At 50.3% G+C, this 23,458-nt stretch overlaps 1 protein-coding gene across 5 annotated transcripts in view; it reads left to right on the top strand.

The window, feature by feature from the left end:
* ZFHX3 (zinc finger homeobox 3) overlaps positions 1 to 23,458 on the top strand; it is a 678,088-nt gene that overhangs the window by 649,910 nt on the left and 4,720 nt on the right. For all 5 annotated transcript variants that reach the window (XM_075101073.1, XM_075101072.1, XM_075101076.1 and 2 more), the window contains 4 exons: positions 2,784 to 2,917; positions 3,123 to 3,323; positions 12,069 to 12,171; positions 13,470 to 18,944. In XM_075101073.1, the coding sequence (XP_074957174.1) occupies positions 2,784 to 2,917; positions 3,123 to 3,323; positions 12,069 to 12,171; positions 13,470 to 18,944 (5,913 nt within the window). The remainder of the gene's footprint in view (positions 1 to 2,783; positions 2,918 to 3,122; positions 3,324 to 12,068; positions 12,172 to 13,469; positions 18,945 to 23,458) is intronic.

Here is a 23,458-nt window from a genome sequence, read left to right as displayed (position 1 = left end):
AAAATTGGGCGTTTTAGAGCTGGTAAGTAAAAGTGAACTTTAATTACCTTTTACTTTTCCCTAATTCTAAGCAGGCTGCTTTCCAGTAGAAAGGAAATAAGAAAATACCCTGTTTTGACCCCAGAGGTTACAGCTAGTGTTCTGCAGCCACGGGGTAGTTGGCAGGTGGGTTGCTGAATTTAGTCACTGCATCTGAAAACGCCACATGGGTGAGTTGCTAGAAGTGGTGCACAGTGAAGTCGGTGGCGGAGGGTGAGGACCTGGGGCTCCCCGCGCCTCGTGCCTCGCTGTGCCAGTGCAGATCCCACCACCTGTCTGGTCGCCAGGGGTTTTGTAAGCATCCAGAGCTCACCTGCGCTTATTAATGCAATTCTGCAGGTATTTCGTGATTCTCACTCTGTTGCCAAAACTGAAAGCCTTGTCATCCTTTATCTGGAAAGGTGACCCATATATGTGAGCAGAGGTTTCTCCAGTCGTCCCTTCTCCTCCCTCGCATCCCCAGCCCCCCTTGCAGGCTGGCAGTGCCGGTACGGCTCTTGGCAGTGCTTGTCGGTAGCTTTGCGGAGCAGATGACATCCAAAGGTTTGAAGCGGCAGTTGTCCGATACAGAGCCCGGAGAGACCCTGCTTGGGCCACGCAGGAGGCCCAGTCGCCGTCTGGGGCAGAGGAGAATAAGGGGACCCGAAGTTGTGGCTGGTGTTGTCGTCCCAGCCCGGTGCAGGGCTGGAGCAGAGCTCGCATGGCTGCGTGACCGTGCTGGCAGACCTGGGGTCTCCGGATGCTGGTCCTGATGTCTGACTGCCTGATTGGGGCTGACGCTTCAATGTCCGAGGTCACACTGAGGAGTGGACAATGTCAACAGCAATTAGTCTCCTTTATTGGGCCACTCACATCACACAAGGCTCAGGCAGGGCACTTTAAGGCAGGGTGGTCCTCCGCCTGCCACGGTGCTGGCTCTTGGTGGTGGTCTCTGCCTCCCCAAACCCACCAGGAGGGACCACAGGTGGGTCCAGGGTGGTGCACGTTTCTCATGCTCCAAGCACGTTTTATTAGTAGGAAGTAAGAAAGGCCAGCTTTGGTCCTGCAGACATCTTTAATGGCTTTCCAGTTCTGAACCCCAGGGAGAGTCTTGGGTTCAGCCAGGGGATCGGCCGGAGCAGCAGCCCGTCGTTCTGCACAGGGGGCAGAGCAGGATCTGCGTTGGTGCACTCGGCAGACTTGGTTTACACAGAGAAGCTCTAGGTTTGGATGTTTTAATGGGGTTGGCAGCACAGTGGGGTCCTGTGGTTTTGGTTTCAGATAATACTGGACTTACATCCATGCATGGAGGCTGTGTAACCAGCCAGGGCTGGAATAGCAGGCGTGCGGCAGGGCAGTGCTACGGGGAAGGAAATCGCCTCTAAGGCGGCTTTGGCGTGGCCAAGTCTACCAGGAGAAATTTAGTAGCACCAGAGCTCTTCTGATCCCTGCCTCCCTCTGGCAGTGTTGTAATCTGTTTGCAAACACCTGTTTTCTCTCTCTTGGAAGTTATTTTGCCTCTATTTAGCTGAATGCTTAGAGGTGGGGTCTGGCAGGGAAGGCAGTTAGAAATGGGGATTGTATTTCTTACTGTGATGTGGTACCTTTTGAAATACCGCTCGTGTCAGTGAATGGAAGGATCTTTGAGAAGGAAGCAGTTTACCTGGGTCTTACTCTGGCGGCGTCTTCTGAAACAAGGAGCAGATACCAGCAGGTTCACAAAGAGAATAAGAGACAAGGGGAAGAGTATGGGGGCACCGGTCTAAGAATGCTACAGTGCCTTATTAATCGGCAGCCGATCCATCATATTAAATATCCAGCTGTCATATATTACCTTTCAAGTGAAAATGAATAACTCCCATTAAGGGCGAAATGGGTTTGAAGTCGATTCGAGACAGATTAAAGTACTGTTATGAATGTGTGTTCGGGGAGGAGGAGACGGGGGCTGTGTATAATATACTTGTCCTTACAGTTTTTAAATAATAGATGTCCCACAAATTTATGTACTGCAGGCTGCCAGGGTTCGGGGGAGGGGTAAAGGTCAGGGATGCGCTTCTCGGAGTGCCTCAACTTGCAGAGTGTTTTGCTGTTGACTTCTGGGCGCATTTGCCGCCTTCTGTTTTGCTGAAATAAAGTTGCCTTTCGCCGGCTTGGTACAGCGTGAGATTGCCCGGGTCCCGTCCCAGCACTGGCTGCAGGCTGGTCCTGCTGGTGGCCTGCCACCATGGCTTTGGTGGGACCATTTGCTGGGAAGTACCCCGGATGCTGTTCCCCGAGGTGCCGTCCTGGCAGCGTGCTGCAGCTTCCAGCACAGCATGCAAGTCAGCTGGGTTGCAGCTTCCAGCGTGTCGAGGCAAGCGTGTTCCAGAGTGTTCGTATGCAGAGTGTGAGTTCTGCTTTGTTGAGTCAGTCCAATGCTCGTGGAGACGAGACACTGGTCTTCATGTCTGACAAAGCATTTGTGTGTCCTGCGTAAACACGGGACAAGACTCTCTAACAGGTTGTAAGCAGCCCTCAGAAATAGCTGAGATTTCTCTGCTTCTAACTATAAACGACACAGTTCCCGTACTGTGGAAGGCAATCAAGAATAAACTCTTTTTTTGGCCAGGCGTGCGTTGTAGGACATAAGTTAGTCCAGAAACTCATCATCCTCCAACGTCTTGGTGTGTGTTACAAGAAACAGTAGCAAAGTAAATGGGAATACTGACTTTGTCCAACTTAAGCCTCTTTGACCACGTCCTGATACCAGTCTCTTTTTGTTGCAGCACCAGCCAGCCAGGCAGAGAAGGAGCTGACAGAGCCTCCAGCATCCTCTAAACGAATCTCATTTCCCAGCAGCTCTGAGTCGCCTCTCTCCTTTAAATGGTCAAAAACTTCAGAGGAGAACAAATCAGAGCAGGTAAGGAAGAAGAACCCAGCTTTTTGTGCATCTGCAAGCAGGTAATTTGTTTCATATGTGCCAAAAGCAAAGAACAAAATGGGAGAAAGGATGAAAGGCGATAACTGGTGGTAGGAGAAGGCATCAAATTATTAGAGTCTAGCTGTAAGGAAAGAGGAAGGCAGCAGCTGTAACAATTGCATGATTCATTTGTCTTGCTCTGCAGATGTATCAGTGTCCATATTGCAAGTACAGTAACACAGACGTGAATCGGCTGCGGGTGCATGCCATGACCCAGCACTCAGTGCAGCCCATGCTCCGCTGCCCACTCTGCCAGGACATGCTGAACAACAAGATCCATTTGCAGCTGCACCTCACCCATCTGCACAGCGTGTCACCTGACTGCGTCGAGAAACTCATCATGACGGTAAGTGGCTGCGTAGTCAAGCATGTCTGCTGCCGTCCTGGCAAAGATGAAGAGTAAAGGGGTGGCCTGGCCTGCGTGGGCTACCTTTGCTGTGGTGGGCAGCTCCTTCAGCTGTCAGGGCTCTGTCATTTAGGTTTTTCCCACCCCTGCATGTTTTGTCTGCAGAGACTATCTGGTCCGTGCTCAAGCAGTGTGGCCATGTTGAGTAATTTCCCTGTGAAGAGATTAGAATAAATACGATTTCCTTTAACCACCGAGGTCATTGCATGGGATCACATTTTGCACAGAAGCTTCTGGGAGATGCAGTAGCTGATGTGCTGTGCTGCTCCTGTCGCAGAGAGAAGGTACTCGTATGTTGGTGAGCACTTCCCAAGAAGGACAGACAGGGTGATTAAGGTAACATTGCAGGAAATTAGATATCAGGTTTCTGCTTAAAATATGATTTTAAGAACCAGTAGAGTAACTTCCCTTGGCGGTCTCATGTCGTGGAGAGGAGACAGTCCTGTTGTTCTGCCCATGGTCTGCGCTTCGTTCACTTAATGAGGATCATTGTTGTGGTTGTACAAGCTGGGTCTGTTACTTCAGCGAGGAGTTGCTTCATCCAGAATTACAAGGCTTTTGGTGTGCAACAATTCCCTTTTTTCAGAGCAACCTGAACACGCAAGGGATACTGTGCCATTGGCCTGAGGGAGGTGGAACCTTATGGGACTGTTGAATACTAGAGCTACTGTTTCAAGTGCTGTTTTTAAGATGTTTTGAAATTAATTATAGGCAGTTAAAATTCTCTGAAGTAGGAAGTTAGCCACTGAGGTGTGGAGTGAAAGTTCGCGAGATAAAGTCAACTCTCTTCACGTAGAGCTCAAAACTTGTAACAACTCTGCTTCTCAAGCCGTTCGTCAAACGTCGTTGTGCCTGTGTATGGGTTGTGATTGCTGTTACAATATTCTGATGGGGAGCAAGAACTTCAGATGGCAGACTGTGGTTCAGCACACGTGTGTTTGCACCGGGCTCTTGTTCGGTCCTGCATCCTAGCATGGGAATCCTCCTCCAACACGTCTCCAAGGGCTCAAAATTTGTCTAACTCGACAGCTAGTGCTTGGTGAGAAGTAGCAAACTAACAGCGCAGTGTTCAGCTTCTCATTTGTAAGATCTGGGTTTGTGCTCTGGCATGCTTCACCCCAGAGCTGCTGTCCCAGAGTCTCTCTGCTGCCGGTGTGCGCACGGCCGTGTGTGCAGCTGCCAGACCTCTGTGGCAGGACTTGTACGTGCTGTCTCGGCACAGAAATGCTCCTAAAGGCTTACCCCACTCTCCAGCGCTCAGGCTCTTGCTTCACTAAATCACATTTTGAGTCCCAGGATCGTTCCTTCAGAATTCCCTTTTCATAGGTTTCACATGTGTGCGCCTTTCCATTTGCTAGTGTCGGTTTAAGATACAGGGAGAATTAATAAGGCACATATTCAAAAACCCTTCTAAATCACAAATGGGATGTATTGTCAGATTTCCACACTGTTATTTCTTTGCTATAATCTTCAAGGCAAGGTTGTGTCTACATTTAAGAACTTGTCGCCAAGTATATAAAGTGTTTATTTTGATTCCTGTCAGTTCTTTCTCTTTGTGATCTTTTTTCTTGCACTCCATTTCTGCTTGTTTTCGCCCTTCTTTGCCGATTCCCGACAATGGAGGCGATTAATACTGTGTTTGTCGTAATACTCATGTTCTTTGTCAACTCCCCTCCCGTGACATCATCTGAGCAAGCACATGCAGCCTTGCCCAGCTTTTCCTTTGCAGTTCTCTCGTCTTCCTTTCTGTCACCCTTCCAGTCCTCTTCTGGCCCCTTCTCCAATGCCTTTATGCTTTTTCTCTTCCCCCGTTGCTTTACCAGCTACCTGTCCTCTCATTTTTCTGCCCTCTCTCTTGGCCCCGTCGGGCTCCGCGGGAGCTGAAGGTGCATCCTGCGCCCCGGCAGGCTGCAAAGGCTCGCGGTCGCCACTGTTGCACCCCTGCTTCTGACCACCTGCGAGAACCACATCTGCCCCAAGTAGGCGCCGCACTGTTAGACCCATTAAAAATCCAGCCAGGCTGACAGGTCCCAGCGCTCTCTGAACAACAAAACATAGAGAGGCAGGAAAGAAAGAGCACCAGCAGGCCGCTAAGCCTGCGAAGCTGGCCATGCCCGCAGGCTCTAGCACGGCGTAGCTCTGCTCTGCCGACCGCTCGTGCATCTGGGTCAAAGAGCTGTCCCGGCACAAAGTCCTCGGACTCTGCGACCTGCATCCGCCTGATTGATGGTGCTTAAGTGTGTAAATACCTTCTGAGGACTTGAACGAATCTTGTTAGCGGCTAACTGAATTGGTGGAAGACATTTTGACCCTAGAAGAGCAGTGAGCAGAAGCTGAGCCCCATTCTTACACCAGCAAGCGTAACCAGTTTGCGAAGGGCATCTGTTGCGCTGATGTGAAATGGTTCATTCCTGAGCTGGGCTCTGGGCAGAGCGCACAGTCTGGGACAGGCGTGGTTGGGCTGGTCCATCCTCTCGGCCTGAGTGGGTCGACGTCCTCCAAGATACAGGGAGACTGGCACAAGCTGCTCTCCAAGGAGCTCGGGGACACCCCGCAGAGGACGTGGCCAGAGCACCTGCAGTCCTGGGGAGGACAGTGCCCTTAGGCGAGCACAGCCGCTGTGCTGGAGCAGGGGCTCATCCTGCTGCTGCAGAGCGCAGGATGCCTGCTGAGAACCGTGGAGACGGGCTTAGCCATGAACCTCATCCTCTTGCTTCTCTCTGGTTTTTCCAGCTTGCCATTTCCACTGGCGCTGGGCAGCTTTTCCTTTGGTACCCAGAGATGTCTGGGGAGGAAGGCTGGAAGATTGCCTCTTCTGCTTCGAGTCAAGTAGCACACGGGTCAAAAGGTGGTTCTTTTTTTGCTTTCAATGACAGATGTTTTGAGAAACGGTATGACTTATGCATCAAACGTTCCTAATTTTGCTCATTCTAGCTAAGATTCCCGTCTCAGTCTGATGCGTGAATCGGGTCTTGGTGCCACCACGAGGGAATTGCAGTCCAGTAAATGGGAGCCAGGTCCCTTTCGACACAGTGTCTTTGCGCTCGTCGTTTGGAGGAGGCTCCAGTTAATAATACCTTATCAGACGCCTTTCAGGAACCTGCAGTGTCTAATATGTCTGTTGCCATAGTAACGGCTGCTTGCTTGTGCTCAGCATCGCAGCGCTGGCTGTTTCGTGCCCCCTCCTTTCCATATCAGCGAGCAGCCGGGCTGGCTGTCCCATGGGACACCCGGGGCCTCCCCGCTGGCCCAGGCGCGGGGATGGCGACCGCCGGGGCTGCAGCCACGGGCCGAGTGAGAGGAGCACATGCCGTGTCCCCACGCAGCGTGGGAGCCAGGGGAGCCGCCGTGGGGCAGGGGCTCCCGCCACCCCCAGACCCCATAGCCTGTGGCTTCGCTTCCATGGGGCTGGTGAACGAATGTGTCCAAGTTCATTTTACATGGCATTACAGCCCCTCTAAGCGGGTCTCATCGCCATCTTTCCACATAAGAGCCTCTTTGCTAATCTTGGGCCTGCGCCGCTTCAGCAGAGAGCCCCTTAATGAGGGTGAAGTGCAGTTTGCCTGCACAGTCGATTGACAAGACTGATGGGCTCAAGCCGGGAGAAGGGATGGCTTCCCAAGAGCCTCCAGGAGCGGGGAGCTCTCCCTCCTCCCGCAGCCGGCTTTATCCCTCTGCACATTCCTCTCCCGTCGCTTCTGTTGTCAGTTTTCTCTTCCTCGGTTTAGGGCGTCTTCCCAGTGCTTCTGGCCGTCTTTCCACTTCTTTCTTTTCTCCCTTGCGCTAGGAGTAATTCTTGCCTGTCCCTGCCATCCTCACTTCTCCCTCTTGCTCTCTTTACATTTTTTCCTTCTTTCCTATTGTCTTTTCTTATTGCTCTCTCCCTTCTGCTGTCATTCAATTTTTCTCTCTCCCTCCTTCTCGCCCCCTCTCACTCCCCCCTTTCCCTCTCACTCTGTGTCTCATTCTCCATCTCGGATGAAGGTAATGAAAATAATCGGGCTTCATTAATTCTGAGCCCTGTGAGATGATAGCCATTTGGAGCCATGTTTGCCAATTAGATGGTCTAAATTAGAAGTGACCTTGGTATACTGCCATCGCTTTGCCTCTCTGAGTCTAATGAAGCTTTTCACTCCAGCACCCTCTCTCTCTCTTTGTAATGGAAATTACCTCCTTTGTCTGGTTCGGGAACCTTGCATTGCATGTGTATTTCCCCCTGGTTGCATGGACATAGGGATAGTAATGTATCTCCTCAGACCCTTTCTAGAGATTTTCTTTTCAAAGGCACGCGATTTCAGCGTTTTGGGGCATTTATGGAGGAACTGCATAGACTGTCCACACGTGCGGTCACTGGGTCCGGAGGAAAGTCAGAGCAGACGGATCCAGTGCGCAAGGGTTGCTGGCTATTCACGCTATCCAAGATTAATTTTTTGGACGTGCCAAGAATACACTTGTGTCACGCTGCCGGGGCCAGTGCGGGAGGGCTGTTGCAGCTCTGAGCCTCCGGCCCGTGCTGATAAGCAGCTCTGCAGTTCATCATCTGAAAAATCTGGCAGGTCCAGTAGTGGCAGGAGCCACGCTCGTCACTGCTGCAGGTTGTCACCGGTGAGGAGTGGACCCACAGGTGGTTCTCCGGGCCGGTGGCAGGTCTGTAGGTGTCAGGGTGTGTGCGATCTGCTGAGGATACTCGTGGGGTGGAAGTCAGGAGACGCGGCGCGTCAGCCCTTGGGTTTTCTGTAACAGTCACTCACCGCATCACGTCGTCTGTAGAAATGGCCCTTGAATTGGGGTGCCCACACACATCAGTGGATCTCGTCCTCGTAGAGAAATTTTATCTGCTTACGGGGCTCTGAATTTTGTGCGAAAGGGTGCTTGGAAGCAGAGAGGCTTGTCCCAACAACCTTCCATCTCCTAAGGCAGATCCTGATCCACCTATTGGATCCGAATGCCGGGCTGTCAGGAAGAGCGGGTAGGAGCGAAGTGCCGATCCTTCCTCACCTCCCGGATTCACTGGGACAGAAGGGTCAAGAGTGACGCAGCTCGAGGGGGCCATTTGCCGCCTGCGTGATAACGTTGCTCTGGAGAGCAGCCCAGGGGAGCCCCGGGCGTCGGAGCAGCGGGGGACGGGTGCACTCGGGGCTGGGCGCAGAGGTGGGTCTGGTGTTGCAGGGAGCGGCGTTTCCCAGCGGCCGGCTTGGCTGGTGGCTGTGGGCCAGAAGGTCACGCTGCAGCTGCGAGGGGGATACGTTCAATGTCAGACAGAGCAAAGCGCGTTACGTACAGAAGAAGGAATGGGAGAAGGCAAATCACATTTGTCGGGCTTACATCTGTAGGGTTGTTTTTTTAATAACGGTTCAAATTGACTGACTTGTTGCCATTGTGAAACAGCTGGTGTTGAAGAGGCATTTAAACAGGGAGACAGACGTGCTGAGCAGAGCTGAGGATGGATGCCAGGATTACGTGCCAGGTATTGCCTGCTCAGGTGAGAGGGAGGTAGAGAGTATTTAACAACCACACACGCTAACACAGGCTGTGCTCAAGATAAACGTGTTCCTCTCTATCACCAGAACAGTTAATGCCGTTTAAATACACCTGAAGTACAAAATGCTGTGTCGTGGAGCGCTGCTCCTTGTTCATCTGTCAGGTGGCCATGGCCTACCAAACCTTCCTGCCCGCTATTTGTTTATATTTAAAGCAGCTGCTACGTGTGAGGCATTTTCTGCACGTACAAGGAAATGGTATATCCCCAGACGGGTTTGCAGTATAAAAGGACAAACAGCTCAGAATTAGCAGTCTGGAATTCAGTGTAAATGCAAAATTATTTGAGATGTGCAGTCTGTTTTCACTATTTTTATCTTTGCTAACTGCTCAGGGTTAGTCCGTGGGGATGAAGCAACAGAGTAGTCCTGCCCTGGAAAATGGCGTAGGAAACGGGCAGCACTTTCCCGAGAAGCCTGAATGGTGCTAAACAGGTAGAGGAATAAAGCAGGTCTGGCTGAAGCAAGACCAGTGCCTCGTTTTCAAGGTTTTGCTTCCCAGGGCCAGCCCTGTGTGTCTGTCGGGACTGCCTGCAGCTGCCCTACGTCCATATCCAGAATTTCGTTTCCTGCACTTTTCTCCAAGCTTTTTTCTGTTTGCCTTTTGGGATTTCGTGCCTGTAACAATTTAATGTACCACAGCCTTTTTTTCCTTCCCCCCCTCCCCTTTTTTTTTTTTATTGTGGAGGGAGAGGCAGCAGTAGGGCAAGAACTGTGGTTATGGAGATGCAGGTAGATAAAGGTAATTACTTAAACACATATAGGGCAGGACTTATTGGTTTGGAGACCCAGATTAAGATGCAGAGGAGCATGTGAGGTTGATGATTATATTTCGGGGAGAGTTAATTGACGGAAGGTGAAGGCAGACAAAGAACCGCTGCTTACTGCCTTCTTGAATCCCAATCAGGAATTATGATTAAAGACGCGGCGAGACAACAGAGGCCTGATGAATTGGTGTCTTTTTTTTTTCTTTTTTGCCGTCATTCACACTTGATTGACTTCAACCTTTCAAGTGCAAAAGTCTCTCTTTTCCATTATTATTCATAGCCATCTGAGTTTTTCTAATTAAAGTGTATGAAAACAATTACTGATCCGTCGTTCTGAGTGTGGTAGTGGGGATGGCTGCCTTACTGTAATGCGTATAAAAAGCCCACAGTTTTCTATAATGATGTGCAGCTGAGGTGTTAGATAATTTTATTCTTTTTCTACTCTGTTGGGGTTTTTTTTAATTTCTCATGATTTATTTTTCATAATTCCTAAAGATCCTAGGAGAGCGCTCTCCCTGCTGATAAAGCTGAGGGGGACGGCTTCTTCTTGCCTTCCCTCCTCGGTGTCCCTGCTCATCCCCCTCCTCCGAGCCCAGCTACGGGGAATTAACCAGTGACCTTTCACGTCTCCTGACCCACCACCCACAGCCATCAGATGTTCCCGCGTAGAGTAAAAAGTGGAATGAATTCGGTGTGCTTAGCTTCCCTCCTGGTGATTTATCAGTGTTGGCTGCCTTTCCTGCAGACGTCTGTGGGACCCGGCGCTCACCGCCACGCACCGGCCGTCCCGCTGAAGGGTGGGGGCTCAGCATCCCTCCCCAGTGCGGTGCAGGTATCTGCAGCCACCCGTACGCGAACAATTGTTTCTGAAGTTTTTCATGGACTGTTTTTGCTTCCATTCACTTAGTGAAGCCAACGTCTAGTCTGTGTTTGCTTGGATTTGACATGTGTGTAGATAAGGAAGATCTCATGTCCTGCACATGGGTTTACCTTCAGCTGCACCGCAGATTTGCTAATCCCATGCGATTCAGTCAGAGCCTTGTGGTCCTTGACTCTGCAGAAAGCAAGGTACACTGCATGCAGATAACAGCCTCACTCACTCTTTTCTGAAATCCAAGGTTCAAATGCCCTCTTGGTAACTGACAGAAGGATGGAGAGACTTGTTTTGCCAGGAAACATACATGTCTGGGAGTGTTTATTTATGCCTCGCTTTCCCAGCAGGCAGAGGCTGGGAGCAGAAGCACCACAAGCATTGCAAGCCCATGGTGGCTTCTGTTCCTTCATGTACCATGGCCCTGGTGAAGGGGAAATGCTCCCTGAGCATCAGCGGGGTGAAGCATGCAGCTACTCAGAGCTGTAGAGGTGTCTTCGCTTGCCACAGGCACCTAACCAGTGCCGGCAGCCGTGTGCTGGAATACGGCACGGATGGTGATGGCCATGGGGGTCTGTGCTCCCAGTTACTGCTCTGGGAAGAAGGGCTGTGGGGCAGCTTTTCAGGTGGTGTGAGATACTGACTCTGGACGTTCGGAAGGGTGTTCATTACCCTACATCTGATGCCAACGACATGCAAGTTGCTAGTGAGGTCGTTTGTATGTTCTGTGCGTGACCGGATACACCCAAAGAAACAGTTTTCCAGAGAAAAAGATGAGCGTATGCATGTGACTCTGAAAGAGCATATCTAGTTGAAGCAAGCAAGCTCTCCAGCTCTTCAAAAATGTTGGTGTTCAAGCACTGCAGTGGTTATGATGGTGCAGGGTCTAGGCAACATGTGAAGAGAGGCGAAGGGAACACATTGGTCAGAGCAAGGAAAGGGTTACCAAAAGCTTTTCATTTTGCAGACAATTTGTTGTCTTTTTAGTCTTTCCTTATTCATCCCTTCCTTTGTCACCTCTCTCCTTATTTGTACTTTGCTTTCTCATGCCCCTCCTTCTCCTGCATCGATACACTTTGAAAACAGTGCTGCAATGCTCCCTAGTTCAAGATTACAGTGTACTTTACGAGGTATGATTTAATTAGGGGCCTTATTATGTTTTCAGCAGCTTAAGGTGGGCCTTTCAACTTACCTACCTAATTGGTTGCACAAGAAGTTTCACAGCCCATGACAAAACATTGTCAGTGATCAAAGTCTGAATTCTACATAAAGGAAAAATATTAATAATAAGATTATTCTTCAAGTGTGCACTGCTAATTATGTCCAGAATGTAACTGTAGAAACACTTTTGACTGATGTGAGCTTTGTCTAATAAACATGAGTCTTCAGTAAGCTCTGAAAAGTGACGCCTCTGACTTTACAATACTGGTGTCTAATTTTGCCGCTGAAGATGTTTAAAATATTTTCCTGTGTTTCTCTTCTTCCCACATCCTTCCCTCCTTGTCTCCAGGTGACAACACCTGAGGTGATGATGCCCAGCAGCATGTTTCTCCCAGCAGCCACTCCAGAGAAAGATGGGAACTCTGCTGCAGAGGAGCTGGGGAAGCAGCCTGGTGAGTGCGGGTCATTGAGGGCCACGGGTCCCACCACTCCCCCAGCCCCCAGCACCTGGCATGGACTGTGCCTGGGGCCATCTCCCTTCATCTGTGCCACAACCAGGCTGGTGCCCCGGGTGTCCCCAAGGCAGGGCAGCTCAGAGCTGAGGAGCGGTGATGAGGAGCGGCACCACCACCATGGCGATTCACGTGGAAATGGTGTTGAGCCCGTGCAAAGAAGAAGACCAGAAAAGCAGGGGTGGTAGAGGGCTGAGGCGATTGGTAGAGAAATGCCAAAGGTTGCAGCTGCTGGCCACAGACTGTGCTACCACCTCTGCTGCACCTGCTCTGCTGCTGCCGTAGCTCAAGTACAGATGCTGGGCACATAGCCTGGGGAGCTTTGAGCTGCTGCAGTCCCTATCTGCTCCCAGTCTTCTCAGCCTTTGTCATTGCCATGCTATGTTACGAAGGCATGGCTGTAAATCCATGGCTACTTAGTCCTGGCTTTGACATGTGATGGGAGAGCATCCCAGGAACATCATTCTGCACGGGCAGAAGTGTCTGATGTCAAACCTGGCAGGGAAGCAATGCTGGTCTTCCTTCTGTGCCCTCCTGGGAGGTCCATAAGGAATATGGGAATTAAGATAGCCATCGTTTCCTTTCAGGCAGACGGCCCCAAGGCAGTGATGCTGGTGGGGCAGCACTAGCACAGCCAGAGTAACTAATGCTGCCCTGGGCAACGGGATACCTTTTTTTGGCCTCTACCCATATCACGCTGTCTTTTCCATCAGCACTGTGCTCTTAGACCCTGGAAAAGTGGCAGTGCTTGTTCCTTCTCCCATCCTCCCTCAAACAGCACCCTTTGAGCTGCTGCCAGCAGGACCTGAATTTCATTCCTGTTGTTTCTAGCTTTGATAGGACCAGGACTAAATACTACGTGCAGTTTGATGAACCTTCTTATTGGAAAATAGGCAGGACATCAAAGAAAAACAGCAAAGACAGACAGGTGGCTGATGGCCTTCACTTAAAAGGAAGAATTAAAGGTGCTAAATGCACTAAGGGAACGTCTGTGTGTGAATAATTTCCAGATATTCAAAGTGGGCAAGAAAGTAAATTGTGTAGGTTTATGCAATGGGCCGTGATGAGGGTAATGGGCTGGTATTAAAATAAATGAATGAAGATAGAGGAGAAATGTTAGAAATACCTATCATCTTGCAGAGAAAAAAACACAGGAATATTAGGCACAAAAAGAGGGTGTTGGTCTGCCCTTGTGCGCTGGTGTAATTTTCAGGTTTGCTCTAATTTTGTTTTCACAGAGATCTCTGAGGACTCGGGAAAGAGTCTATTGACATCGGAAGGTGCAGAGCACAGCGGAGATCCCAAGCCCGTTCCGGCTGATCAGAGCTCTGCCAGGGAGGACTCCGGCTTCCTCTGCTGGAAGAAGGGCTGCAACCAGGTGTTCAAGAGCTCAGCAGCCCTGCAGACACACTTCAATGAAGTTCACGCGAAGCGGCCTCAACTGCCGGTATCCGATCGCCACGTCTACAAGTACCGTTGTAACCAGTGCAGCCTGGCATTCAAAACCATTGAGAAGCTGCAGCTCCATTCCCAGTACCACGTCATTCGGGCGGCCACGATGTGCTGCCTCTGCCAGCGCAGCTTCCGAACCTTCCAGGCCCTGAAGAAGCACCTGGAAACCAGCCATCTGGAGCTGAGCGAGGCCGACATTCAGCAGCTGTATGGTGGTCTCTTGGTCAACGGGGACCTCCTCGCTATGGGTGATCCTTCGCTTGCAGAAGACCACACTATAATAGTCGAGGAAGATAAGGAGGAGGAGAGTGACTTGGAAGATAAGCAGAGCCCAACAGGTAGCGATTCAGGGTCGGTGCAAGAGGACTCTGGCTCAGAACCGAAAAGGGCCTTACCCTTCAGGAAGGGCCCTAACTTCACTATGGAGAAATTCCTAGATCCGTCTCGCCCTTACAAGTGCACAGTCTGCAAGGAGTCTTTCACACAAAAGAACATTCTCCTGGTCCATTACAATTCAGTTTCTCATCTGCATAAACTGAAAAGAGCCCTCCAAGAGTCTGCTACTGGGCAGCCTGAACCTACCAGCAGCCCAGACAACAAACCTTTCAAGTGTAACACCTGCAACGTGGCCTACAGTCAGAGCTCGACCTTGGAGATCCACATGAGGTCTGTCCTGCACCAAACCAAGGCTCGCGCTGCCAAGCTGGAGGCGGCGGGGGGCAGCAGCAGTAGTAACGGAGCTGGCAACAGCAGCAGCAGCAGTCTCTCTTTGGGTTCATCCACACCAAGCCCAGTGAGCGCTAGCAACAGTAATACTTTTACAACCACCAACACAAGTAATTCAGGCACAGCTCCCATTCCCAGCCTGCTCAACCAGGTATCCAACGACAGTGTGGGAATTCCTCCTTTAGGTAACCCTGTAAGCACTAATATCACCTCCCCTTCGGAGCCCAAAGAGGTAAACCGAAAGAAGCTGGCAGACATGATTGCATCCAGGCAGCAGCAGCAGCAGCAGCAGCAGCAGCAGCAGCAGCAGCAGCAGCAGCAGCAGCAGCAGCAAGCTCAAACCTTGGCACAGGCACAGGCCCAAGTCCAGGCGCATCTGCAACAAGAACTGCAACAGCAAGCTGCTCTCCTGCAGTCCCAGCTGTTCAACCCAGCACTTTTGCCGCACTTTCCGATGACCACTGAGACCCTTCTGCAGCTTCAGCAGCAGCAGCATCTTTTGTTTCCTTTCTACATCCCCAGTGCCGAGTTCCAGCTCAATCCAGAAGTTAGTTTGCCTGTCACCAGTGGCGCGTTGACATTGACTGGTACGGGTCCAAGTTTGCTGGAGGACCTGAAGGCTCAAGTTCAGCTCCCTCAACAGAGCCATCCACAGCTCTTACAGCAGCAGCAAGGTCAGCTGTCCTTGTCACAACCTCACTCCGTCCTCATACAGCAGAGCCAGCACCCCGAGAAGAAGAATAAATCTGTAGTGAAGGAGAAAGAAAAAGAAACCCCACGGGAAAGGGAAGGTGCAGAGAGGGGAGACAATAATGTAGCATCTAAGGAGTCTCTGCCTGATAACTTAAAGCCCAAAGAGAAGAAGGACTTTGTACCAGGCAGTAGTTCAGAGCCCTCCTTACTGCCTCCGCGTATTGCCTCTGATGCAAGAGGAAATGCCACAAAAGCCTTGCTGGAAAACTTTGGCTTTGAGCTTGTCATTCAGTATAATGAGAACAAGCAGAAGGTGCAGAAGAAAAATGGGAAGACAGAGCAAGGTGAGAACTTGGAAAAGCTTGAGTGTGACACATGCGGCAAGTTCTTTTCAAACATCCTCATCCTGAAGAGCCACCAAGAGCATGTTCACCAACATTACTTTCCCTTCAAGCAGTTAGAGAGATTTGCCAAACAGTACAGAGAACACTACGACAAACTGTACCCGCTACGGCCTCAGACCCCAGAGCCACCGCCACCACCTCCACCGCCCCCACCTCCGCTCCCTCCAGCACCTCCTCAGCCGGCTTCTACTCCTACCATTCCGACTTCTGCCCCACCGATTACCTCTCCTACAATCACACCAGCCCAGCCGTCTGTGCCACTCACCCAGCTCTCCATGCCAATGGAGCTTCCCATCTTTTCACCACTTATGATGCAAACCATGCCACTACAAACTTTACCTGCTCAGCTGCCACCCCAGCTTGGTCCCGTAGACCCTCTGCCTGCTGACTTGGCCCAGTTGTACCAGCACCAGCTCAACCCTAGCCTTCTCCAGCAGCAGCAGAACAAGAGGCCACGGACACGGATCACCGATGACCAACTCAGAGTCCTTCGGCAGTATTTTGATATTAACAATTCCCCAAGTGAGGAACAGATCAAAGAGATGGCGGACAAATCTGGATTGCCCCAGAAAGTGATCAAGCACTGGTTCAGAAACACCCTTTTCAAAGAACGCCAGCGCAACAAGGATTCACCGTACAACTTCAGTAACCCTCCTATTACCAGCCTGGAAGAACTGAAGATAGACTCACGGCCTCCTTCTCCAGAACCTCAAAAGCAGGAGTACTGGGGAAGCAAGCGGTCCTCCCGGACACGCTTTACTGATTACCAACTCAGAGTCCTGCAGGACTTCTTTGATGCCAATGCTTATCCAAAGGATGATGAATTTGAGCAGCTTTCTAACTTGCTGAACCTCCCAACGCGTGTTATAGTGGTGTGGTTCCAGAATGCCCGTCAAAAAGCTAGGAAAAACTATGAGAATCAGGGAGAAGGCAAAGACGGGGAACGGCGGGAGCTTACAAATGACAGGTATATTAGAACAAGCAACTTGAACTACCAATGCAAAAAGTGCAGTCTAGTCTTTCAGCGCATTTTTGATCTCATTAAACACCAGAAAAAGCTTTGTTACAAAGATGAGGATGAGGATGGACAGGATGATAGCCAGAATGAAGACTCTATGGATGCAATGGAGCTCTTGACTCCAACCAGTTCCTCCTGCAGCACACCAATGCCCTCGCAAGCTTACAGCACACCGACGTCTTCAGCCAATGCAACCTCCTCAGCTTTTCTGCAGCTCACAGCAGAGGCAGATGATTCCTCCACCTATAGTTCTAAAGTAGAAGCTACAGATGAGAAACCAAAGCAGTCTGAACCTCCAAGTACACAGCAAAACCAAACTCAAGAGAAGCAAGTGCAACCAAAGCAAGAGTCTCAGCAGCAACAGGACCAAGGAGAACAAAAGACAAGTTCAGCACACCAAAAGATTTCACAGTTATCCTCCCCCTCTTCATTGCAACAGCCACCTCCCCCTCCTCAGCCCCCTCAGTGCTCCTTGTCACAGTCAAGCCCAAGTCCATCTCAGCTCTCACATCTCTCCCTCAAACCCATTCACACATCCACCCCTCAACAACTGGCAAACCTACCTCCTCAGCTAATCCCATACCAGTGTGACCAGTGTAAGCTGGCATTTCCTTCCTTTGAGCATTGGCAGGAGCATCAGCAGCTTCATTTTCTGAGCGCGCAGAACCAGTTTATCCACCCCCCATTCCTGGACAGAACACTGGATATGCCGTTCATGCTTTTTGACCCCAGTAATCCACTGCTTGCGAGCCAGCTGCTATCTGGGACGTTACCACAGATTCCAGCAAGCTCAGCCACTTCACCATCAACTCCAACATCCACAATGAACACGCTGAAGAGAAAGCTGGAGGAAAAGGCCAGTGCAAGCCCTGGAGAAAATGACAGTGGGACTGGAGGAGAAGAACCACAAAGGGATAAACGTCTAAGGACAACCATTACCCCAGAGCAGCTGGAAATTCTTTATCAGAAATACTTGCTTGACTCCAACCCAACACGGAAAATGTTGGATCACATTGCACATGAAGTGGGCTTGAAGAAACGCGTAGTGCAAGTTTGGTTTCAGAACACCCGTGCACGGGAAAGGAAGGGGCAGTTCAGAGCTGTAGGGCCCGCCCAAGCCCACCGACGGTGTCCCTTCTGCCGAGCTCTCTTTAAAGCAAAGACAGCCCTTGAAGCGCATATCCGATCCCGTCACTGGCATGAGGCCAAGAGAGCTGGATACAACCTGACGTTGTCTGCTATGCTCTTAGATTGTGACGGGGGACTCCAAATGAAGGGAGACATCTTTGATGGAGCAAGCTTTTCCCACATGCCACCAACTAGCAGTGATGGACAGAGCGTTCCTCTCTCCCCAGTGAACAAGAGCATGGAACTGTCACCTCGAACTCTGCTGAGTCCCTCCTCCATTAAGGTGGAAGGGATAGAAGACTTCGAGAGTCCCTCCATGTCCTCGGTCAATCTGAGCTTTGACCAAACAAAGCTGGACAATGATGACTGCTCTTCTGTCAACACTGCAATCACAGACACTACAACAGGAGATGAAGGGAACGCAGACAACGATAGTGCAACAGGGATTGCAACCGAAACCAAATCCGCATCGGGACCCAGTGAAGGTCTGACAAAAGCTGCCATGATTGCAATGTCTGAATATGAAGATCGGCTGTCTTCTGGCCTGGTCAGCCCAGCTCCCAGCTTTTACAGCAAAGAGTACGATAATGAAGGTACTGTGGACTATAGTGAAACATCCAGCCTTGCAGACCCCTGCTCACCCAGCCCTGGTGCAAGTGGTTCAGCCAGCAAGTCTGGAGAGAGCGGGGACCGGCCCGGACAGAAACGCTTTCGCACTCAGATGACTAATCTCCAGCTAAAAGTTCTTAAGTCATGCTTTAATGACTACAGGACACCTACCATGCTGGAGTGTGAGGTCCTGGGCAATGACATTGGACTGCCAAAGAGAGTTGTTCAGGTCTGGTTCCAGAATGCTAGGGCAAAGGAGAAGAAGTCCAAACTCAGCATGGCCAAGCATTTTGGTATAAACCAAACAAGTTACGAGGGACCCAAAACAGAGTGCACTTTGTGTGGCATCAAGTACAGCGCTCGACTGTCTGTACGTGACCATATCTTCTCTCAACAGCATATCTCCAAAGTTAAAGAAACCATTGGAAGCCAGTTGGATAAGGAAAAGGAGTATTTTGACCCAGCTACTGTACGTCAGTTGATGGCTCAGCAGGAGCTGGACCGGATCAAAAAAGCCAATGAGGTTCTTGGTCTGGCAGCTCAACAGCAGGGCATGTTTGATAACACCCCTCTGCAAGCTCTTAACCTTCCTGCTGCATACCCAGCACTACAGGGCATCCCTCCAGTCTTGCTCCCAGGCCTCAACAGCCCATCCTTACCAGGCTTCACTCCATCCAACACAGGTAGGTATCGATATTATCACGCTGCTCGGAGACACAGCTTAACTTGACACATCTTCAGCACAAGCAGATGTTCCCTTGAGAATGACTGATAATAGGGTACCCAGCCCTTTAGTCACGCATGTTTACTTGACAGTGAATAAGCAATAGGTATTTTATCTTTAATTCCTGAACTCGGGTTTTCTGGCAAAGCCTGAAATAGAGGAAGATCGGGACATGCTGCGTATCTCTGTTCCATTAGCACAGGCTAAAGATTCTGAAGCACCTTCAAGGAAATGGAAAATAGAGGATTTATCAGACAGGAGAGGAAAAGAACTAATGTGCTGGATGCATTGGCCGTTATTCCTTTCCTTTTGTTATTAAATTCAGTTTATGTAGTGCCATCCCAAGTTGTCGATAATTCTGAACTGTTTCTAGGGAAAAGTGTGACGCGCCTGGTAGCACTGGTGACAGAAACCTGGTCATCTTTATGTAACGTCCTTATGGGGACCTCCAGGACAAACCCTGATGCAGCTGTGGGTTGGTTTTTAAGCAATGGCTGGGCACAACCTTGAAAGCACCTTCTCAACAAACAACTGTGTAGTCAGGGGACAAATCTACTTTGTATTTTAATAAGATTTTTCTTAACAATGCTACATAAAAATGAAATTTGGCATAGTCCTTTGGGTGGCCAAATCGCAGATATTGGGTTTTGTTTTTTGAGGATGCTTCTTTCCCTGTACGTGGTGGATGAGTGGAAGGTATAAGTTGTGTAGCCAACAAGGCAGTGGAAGATACTGCTCAGTAGGCTGGCAGTGACCTAGAAAACGTGATCCAAGGGCCTTATTTCACCCCTGCTTCATCCATGGCATCCCAGAGACATGCCTGTGTCTGAATTGCCACTGAGGACGGAGTAACTGATGTTCTCTAAGAGACTTGCTTCCACTTGGCAGACTTCTCTGTTTACTGCTGATGATCTCTCTTCAAGCTGACTTTCACCAGGGCTGCTCTGCATTTACAGGGGTATCCCAAGAACTGATTCCAGTGTCTTGTCTCAGCAACAGGCCGAGTCTGTCTGAGGCCGGAGAGCCCGTGGCACCGTAACACCTGGTACAGTTACACCATATGCCACTGTGCATCTTTTCTACACTGTGGCAATACGGGTCTACCGCTATTAGACAGTGTCCAGGAACAAAAGCTTTCTCTCATTGTACTGAACTAATTGGCCAATGATGAGTTGTGATCCATGGTGCGACGCCTAAATAGGATCTGAGCATCTTCCTGGATTCTTAATTGGAAACCGGAGTGCTATCAGTCTCCAAAAAGACTTTCTGATGCTTTTATTCAGCAGGCTGACTCTGAAGTTCCTTTTTCAACGGATTGAAAAACTCAGTGCAAGTGCTGCCAGGTAACATGGGTGTACCGTGTTAATAAAATTGACGTCTTCTTTTGTCATCCGGGAGGTAAATCTTTGGATAAGCAAATCAAAGCCTTAGACAAAAGGGTAGTAGCTGGTGTGAGCAGCTGTATGGAACTTGAACAGCTCATCTGAGATTCGCGGCGGGGACTGGCTGCAGAGCTGCTCAGTGTGAATCACGTCGCTAGCGCCTGAAGTTTGTGTGTGGTTGCAGTGACATTGGGTATGACACCCTAGAGAGAGCACTAGAGACCCCTGTCTCAGAACAGGCATCTTCCTCTCCCCTCGGAAGTGGCTGTGTTCACCTTTTCTCCGTTACTGCTTGTCTCTGAAGTTTCTTCCATTGAAAAATGAAAAAGAGTTGAATCTCACTATATTTGTTGGGTTCTGGCCTTTCCAAAGATTATCCACTGTCTTGGAGTCAAGATCCCTTTTTCCATGAGGGCCTATGGGGAGATTACTTGTAGCATGGTTTCTGATGTCCATGTCAGGAGGTCCTATCAGAGAGCAAGAGAAGATCAGCGTAAGTTTTTCTGGAATCTGGAAAAGCTTCCTGCTGGGAGTTAGGGCCTCTGGAAGGCTTTTTTGCATAGTTACAGAACTCTTCCCGTGACCCCCAAAGCAAAAGTAAAATCGTTCTTGACTATAGTTGGTCATTGTGATTAAACCATTTTTAAAAACAGTTGCTGTCAGAAATTCTTCTGTTCAGGGCTGCTGTCCATTCCAGCTCCTTGAATCTAGTCCTAGCTTCACGCCTGCAGGGCATCTTTGCACACCAGGACGTTTTCATGCAATACTTCTGTTCTTACCAAAGATCTCGTTTCAGAGGCCAGACTAGGCCAAGAGGATCTCTTTGGCAGATTATATTGTCAGCCTATCACAGGCAGCTCTGTGCTGTTTACTTAGTACCCCGAATTTATAACAATATCTAAAATTACTTTTTTGCACTTCAATCTATATTGTTGCTTTTATTTTCCTCCAAAGGCCGGTATGTGTCCTGGGGAGATGGGGCTACATACTATGAATGTTAAAAGCAATCAGTGACTGCCTAGACAGGACTAAGCTATTTAGAAAGTCAAACAGACTATTTGTGGCCTTTAGATAAAGCTCCAAAGGTCAGGCCATCTCAGCTCAAAGCCTGTCGAAGCAGATAAGGCCGTGCATCCAGGAATGTTATGAATTAGCCGCTGCTCCTGCGCTTGAACCTCTCAGGGACTGTTCAACTAGGGAACATCAGTTTCAATGGCATCTATCCATAATATGCCCTTATCTGAAATCTATAAGGCTGCTACGTGGGGGCTCACTTCATACACTTCGTACCTTCACAAATCACTATTGTCTCGATACCGCGTCAGGAGCAGGTGCAGGCTTCAGAAGGGCTTTGCATCAGCCATCACTGAATTCTCCCAGCTCTCGGCCGCCCTCCTGCAGGGCTCCTTTGACAGGCCGGCCCCTGCAGAGCCACGGCGGCGCTGCCTCCTGCCCTTCGCTCGCGAGGCCAGCACTGGCTGCAGGTTTCCGGTGTCAGTGGAGGGCTGCAGCACTGCGGGCAAAAGAGCTCTTCATACCGGGGCGCAGTGCAGGCCGGTTTTGGAGAGCGCTGTGCTCCCCTCACCTGCCAGCTACGGCTCAGAGCACGATGCTGCAAGAAAGCGGTTCCTGTGCTGTCTGTCGAGGAGTATGGATTCCTTCAGGGCTACCCCAGCTTCGCAGGGCATGGCTAAGTGACAGGCTCTTGTAACACAACCGTGCAGGCAGCGGTCTGGGGCTTCGCGTCCAGAAGGCTGAGGAGCATGTGTGTCTTAGCACAGACTTCACGTCTTGTGCTCCCTCCGTCAGCCTCTGCCCCAGGGCCTGCCGTACGCTCTGGCCAACGGCCTGGGTATCGGACTGCCTGCTCGCAGCGGGGATGAGGTGGCTGAGGATGCCTACACTGGTTCCTCGGGATCGATTATGATGATTCAAGACCTCACCAGCATAACAGGGGCAGCTGCAGCTCAGAGCGAGCTGTTGGCCCCAGCCCCTAGCTGTGTTTGGGTCCCCTTTCTACTCCCTTCACAAGGCAAAGTTGCTCTGTAGCAGCTGTATTTTTCTGCCAGGAGTCACTGCCTGCCCTGGGCACTGCAGTTTCCCTGCGGGCATGCTTCCTCTTGGAGAAGACTTTAAGCTGCCACCATGCCCCAGATCATCCCCAAAAGGGGCAGTTTCTCCTCTCCTGTCCCACTGGATGTATCGCAGAACGTGTACAACCTAAAATAAAAGTTAACCGTGCCTTTATGGCTGACTCCTAAATCTGCGACCGTTCACACTCAGACCGCCTCTGAGCAGTGACCGCCACAGCTGCAAGGACTCGGGCTTTGCTAATGCAAGGTTTTGTGGCAGGGCTGGATCCTGCAACAGGTTCCCGTCTCCAGAGCCACAAAGCATACGGGGCTGTGGTGGTGGCAGAATGTTAGAGCTTTGCTTCATTTTTATTCTCCCCAAATGGCACTGAGGGACTTCCCAAGCAAAACGTTCCTTTTTAGGAGCACGTTCGGCAACTGCGGTGGACGCTATAACGGGTGTGACTCCAGGAGCCACACTCCTCGTGCCCCCAAGTACTGTCAGCTGCGAGAGCAGAAATTGGCACCGGGGAACCGTGTTGTTACTGGTTACTCCAGCTGTTGGGAAGACGGGCAGGCTTCACATTCCACCATTAATCCACCTCCTTTGTGAGGAAGCATCACGATGCTTTTAATTCCACCCAAAACATGCCATTCTTGCCCTGGGGGGATGTCTGAATACCGCATAAACTCTGAAATTACTCAGAAGCTGCGCACCCAAAGCCTCTTAGATTGGAAGGAAGGGAAGGGTTGCATCAGAGGTTTGTGGACTCGTGAACATCAGCCTAATAAGGACAAAATAACTTAGATTTAGCCTCTTCAGTCCTCTTCAGCTGCCATGGCCAGAGCTTTCTAATCTGTGGAGATTTTAACAAGATTGGGAGTATGTAGCGTTACGGCTATTTGTTGTAGCGCTTTCCTTTTGCTGGAGTCCTTCGGCCAAAAGACCAGTTAGTGCAGACGTAGGAAAAGCGCCTGTCCCTGACATCGGCTGTTAACCATTCGGGAATTTCAGAGGG

The sequence above is a fragment of the Phalacrocorax aristotelis genome, chromosome 8 (assembly GCF_949628215.1).
Source record: "Phalacrocorax aristotelis chromosome 8, bGulAri2.1, whole genome shotgun sequence".
Lineage (NCBI taxonomy): Eukaryota > Metazoa > Chordata > Aves > Suliformes > Phalacrocoracidae > Phalacrocorax > Phalacrocorax aristotelis.
Note: the sequence above shows the minus strand (reverse complement) of the source record. Positions and strands in the feature narration are given on the sequence as shown.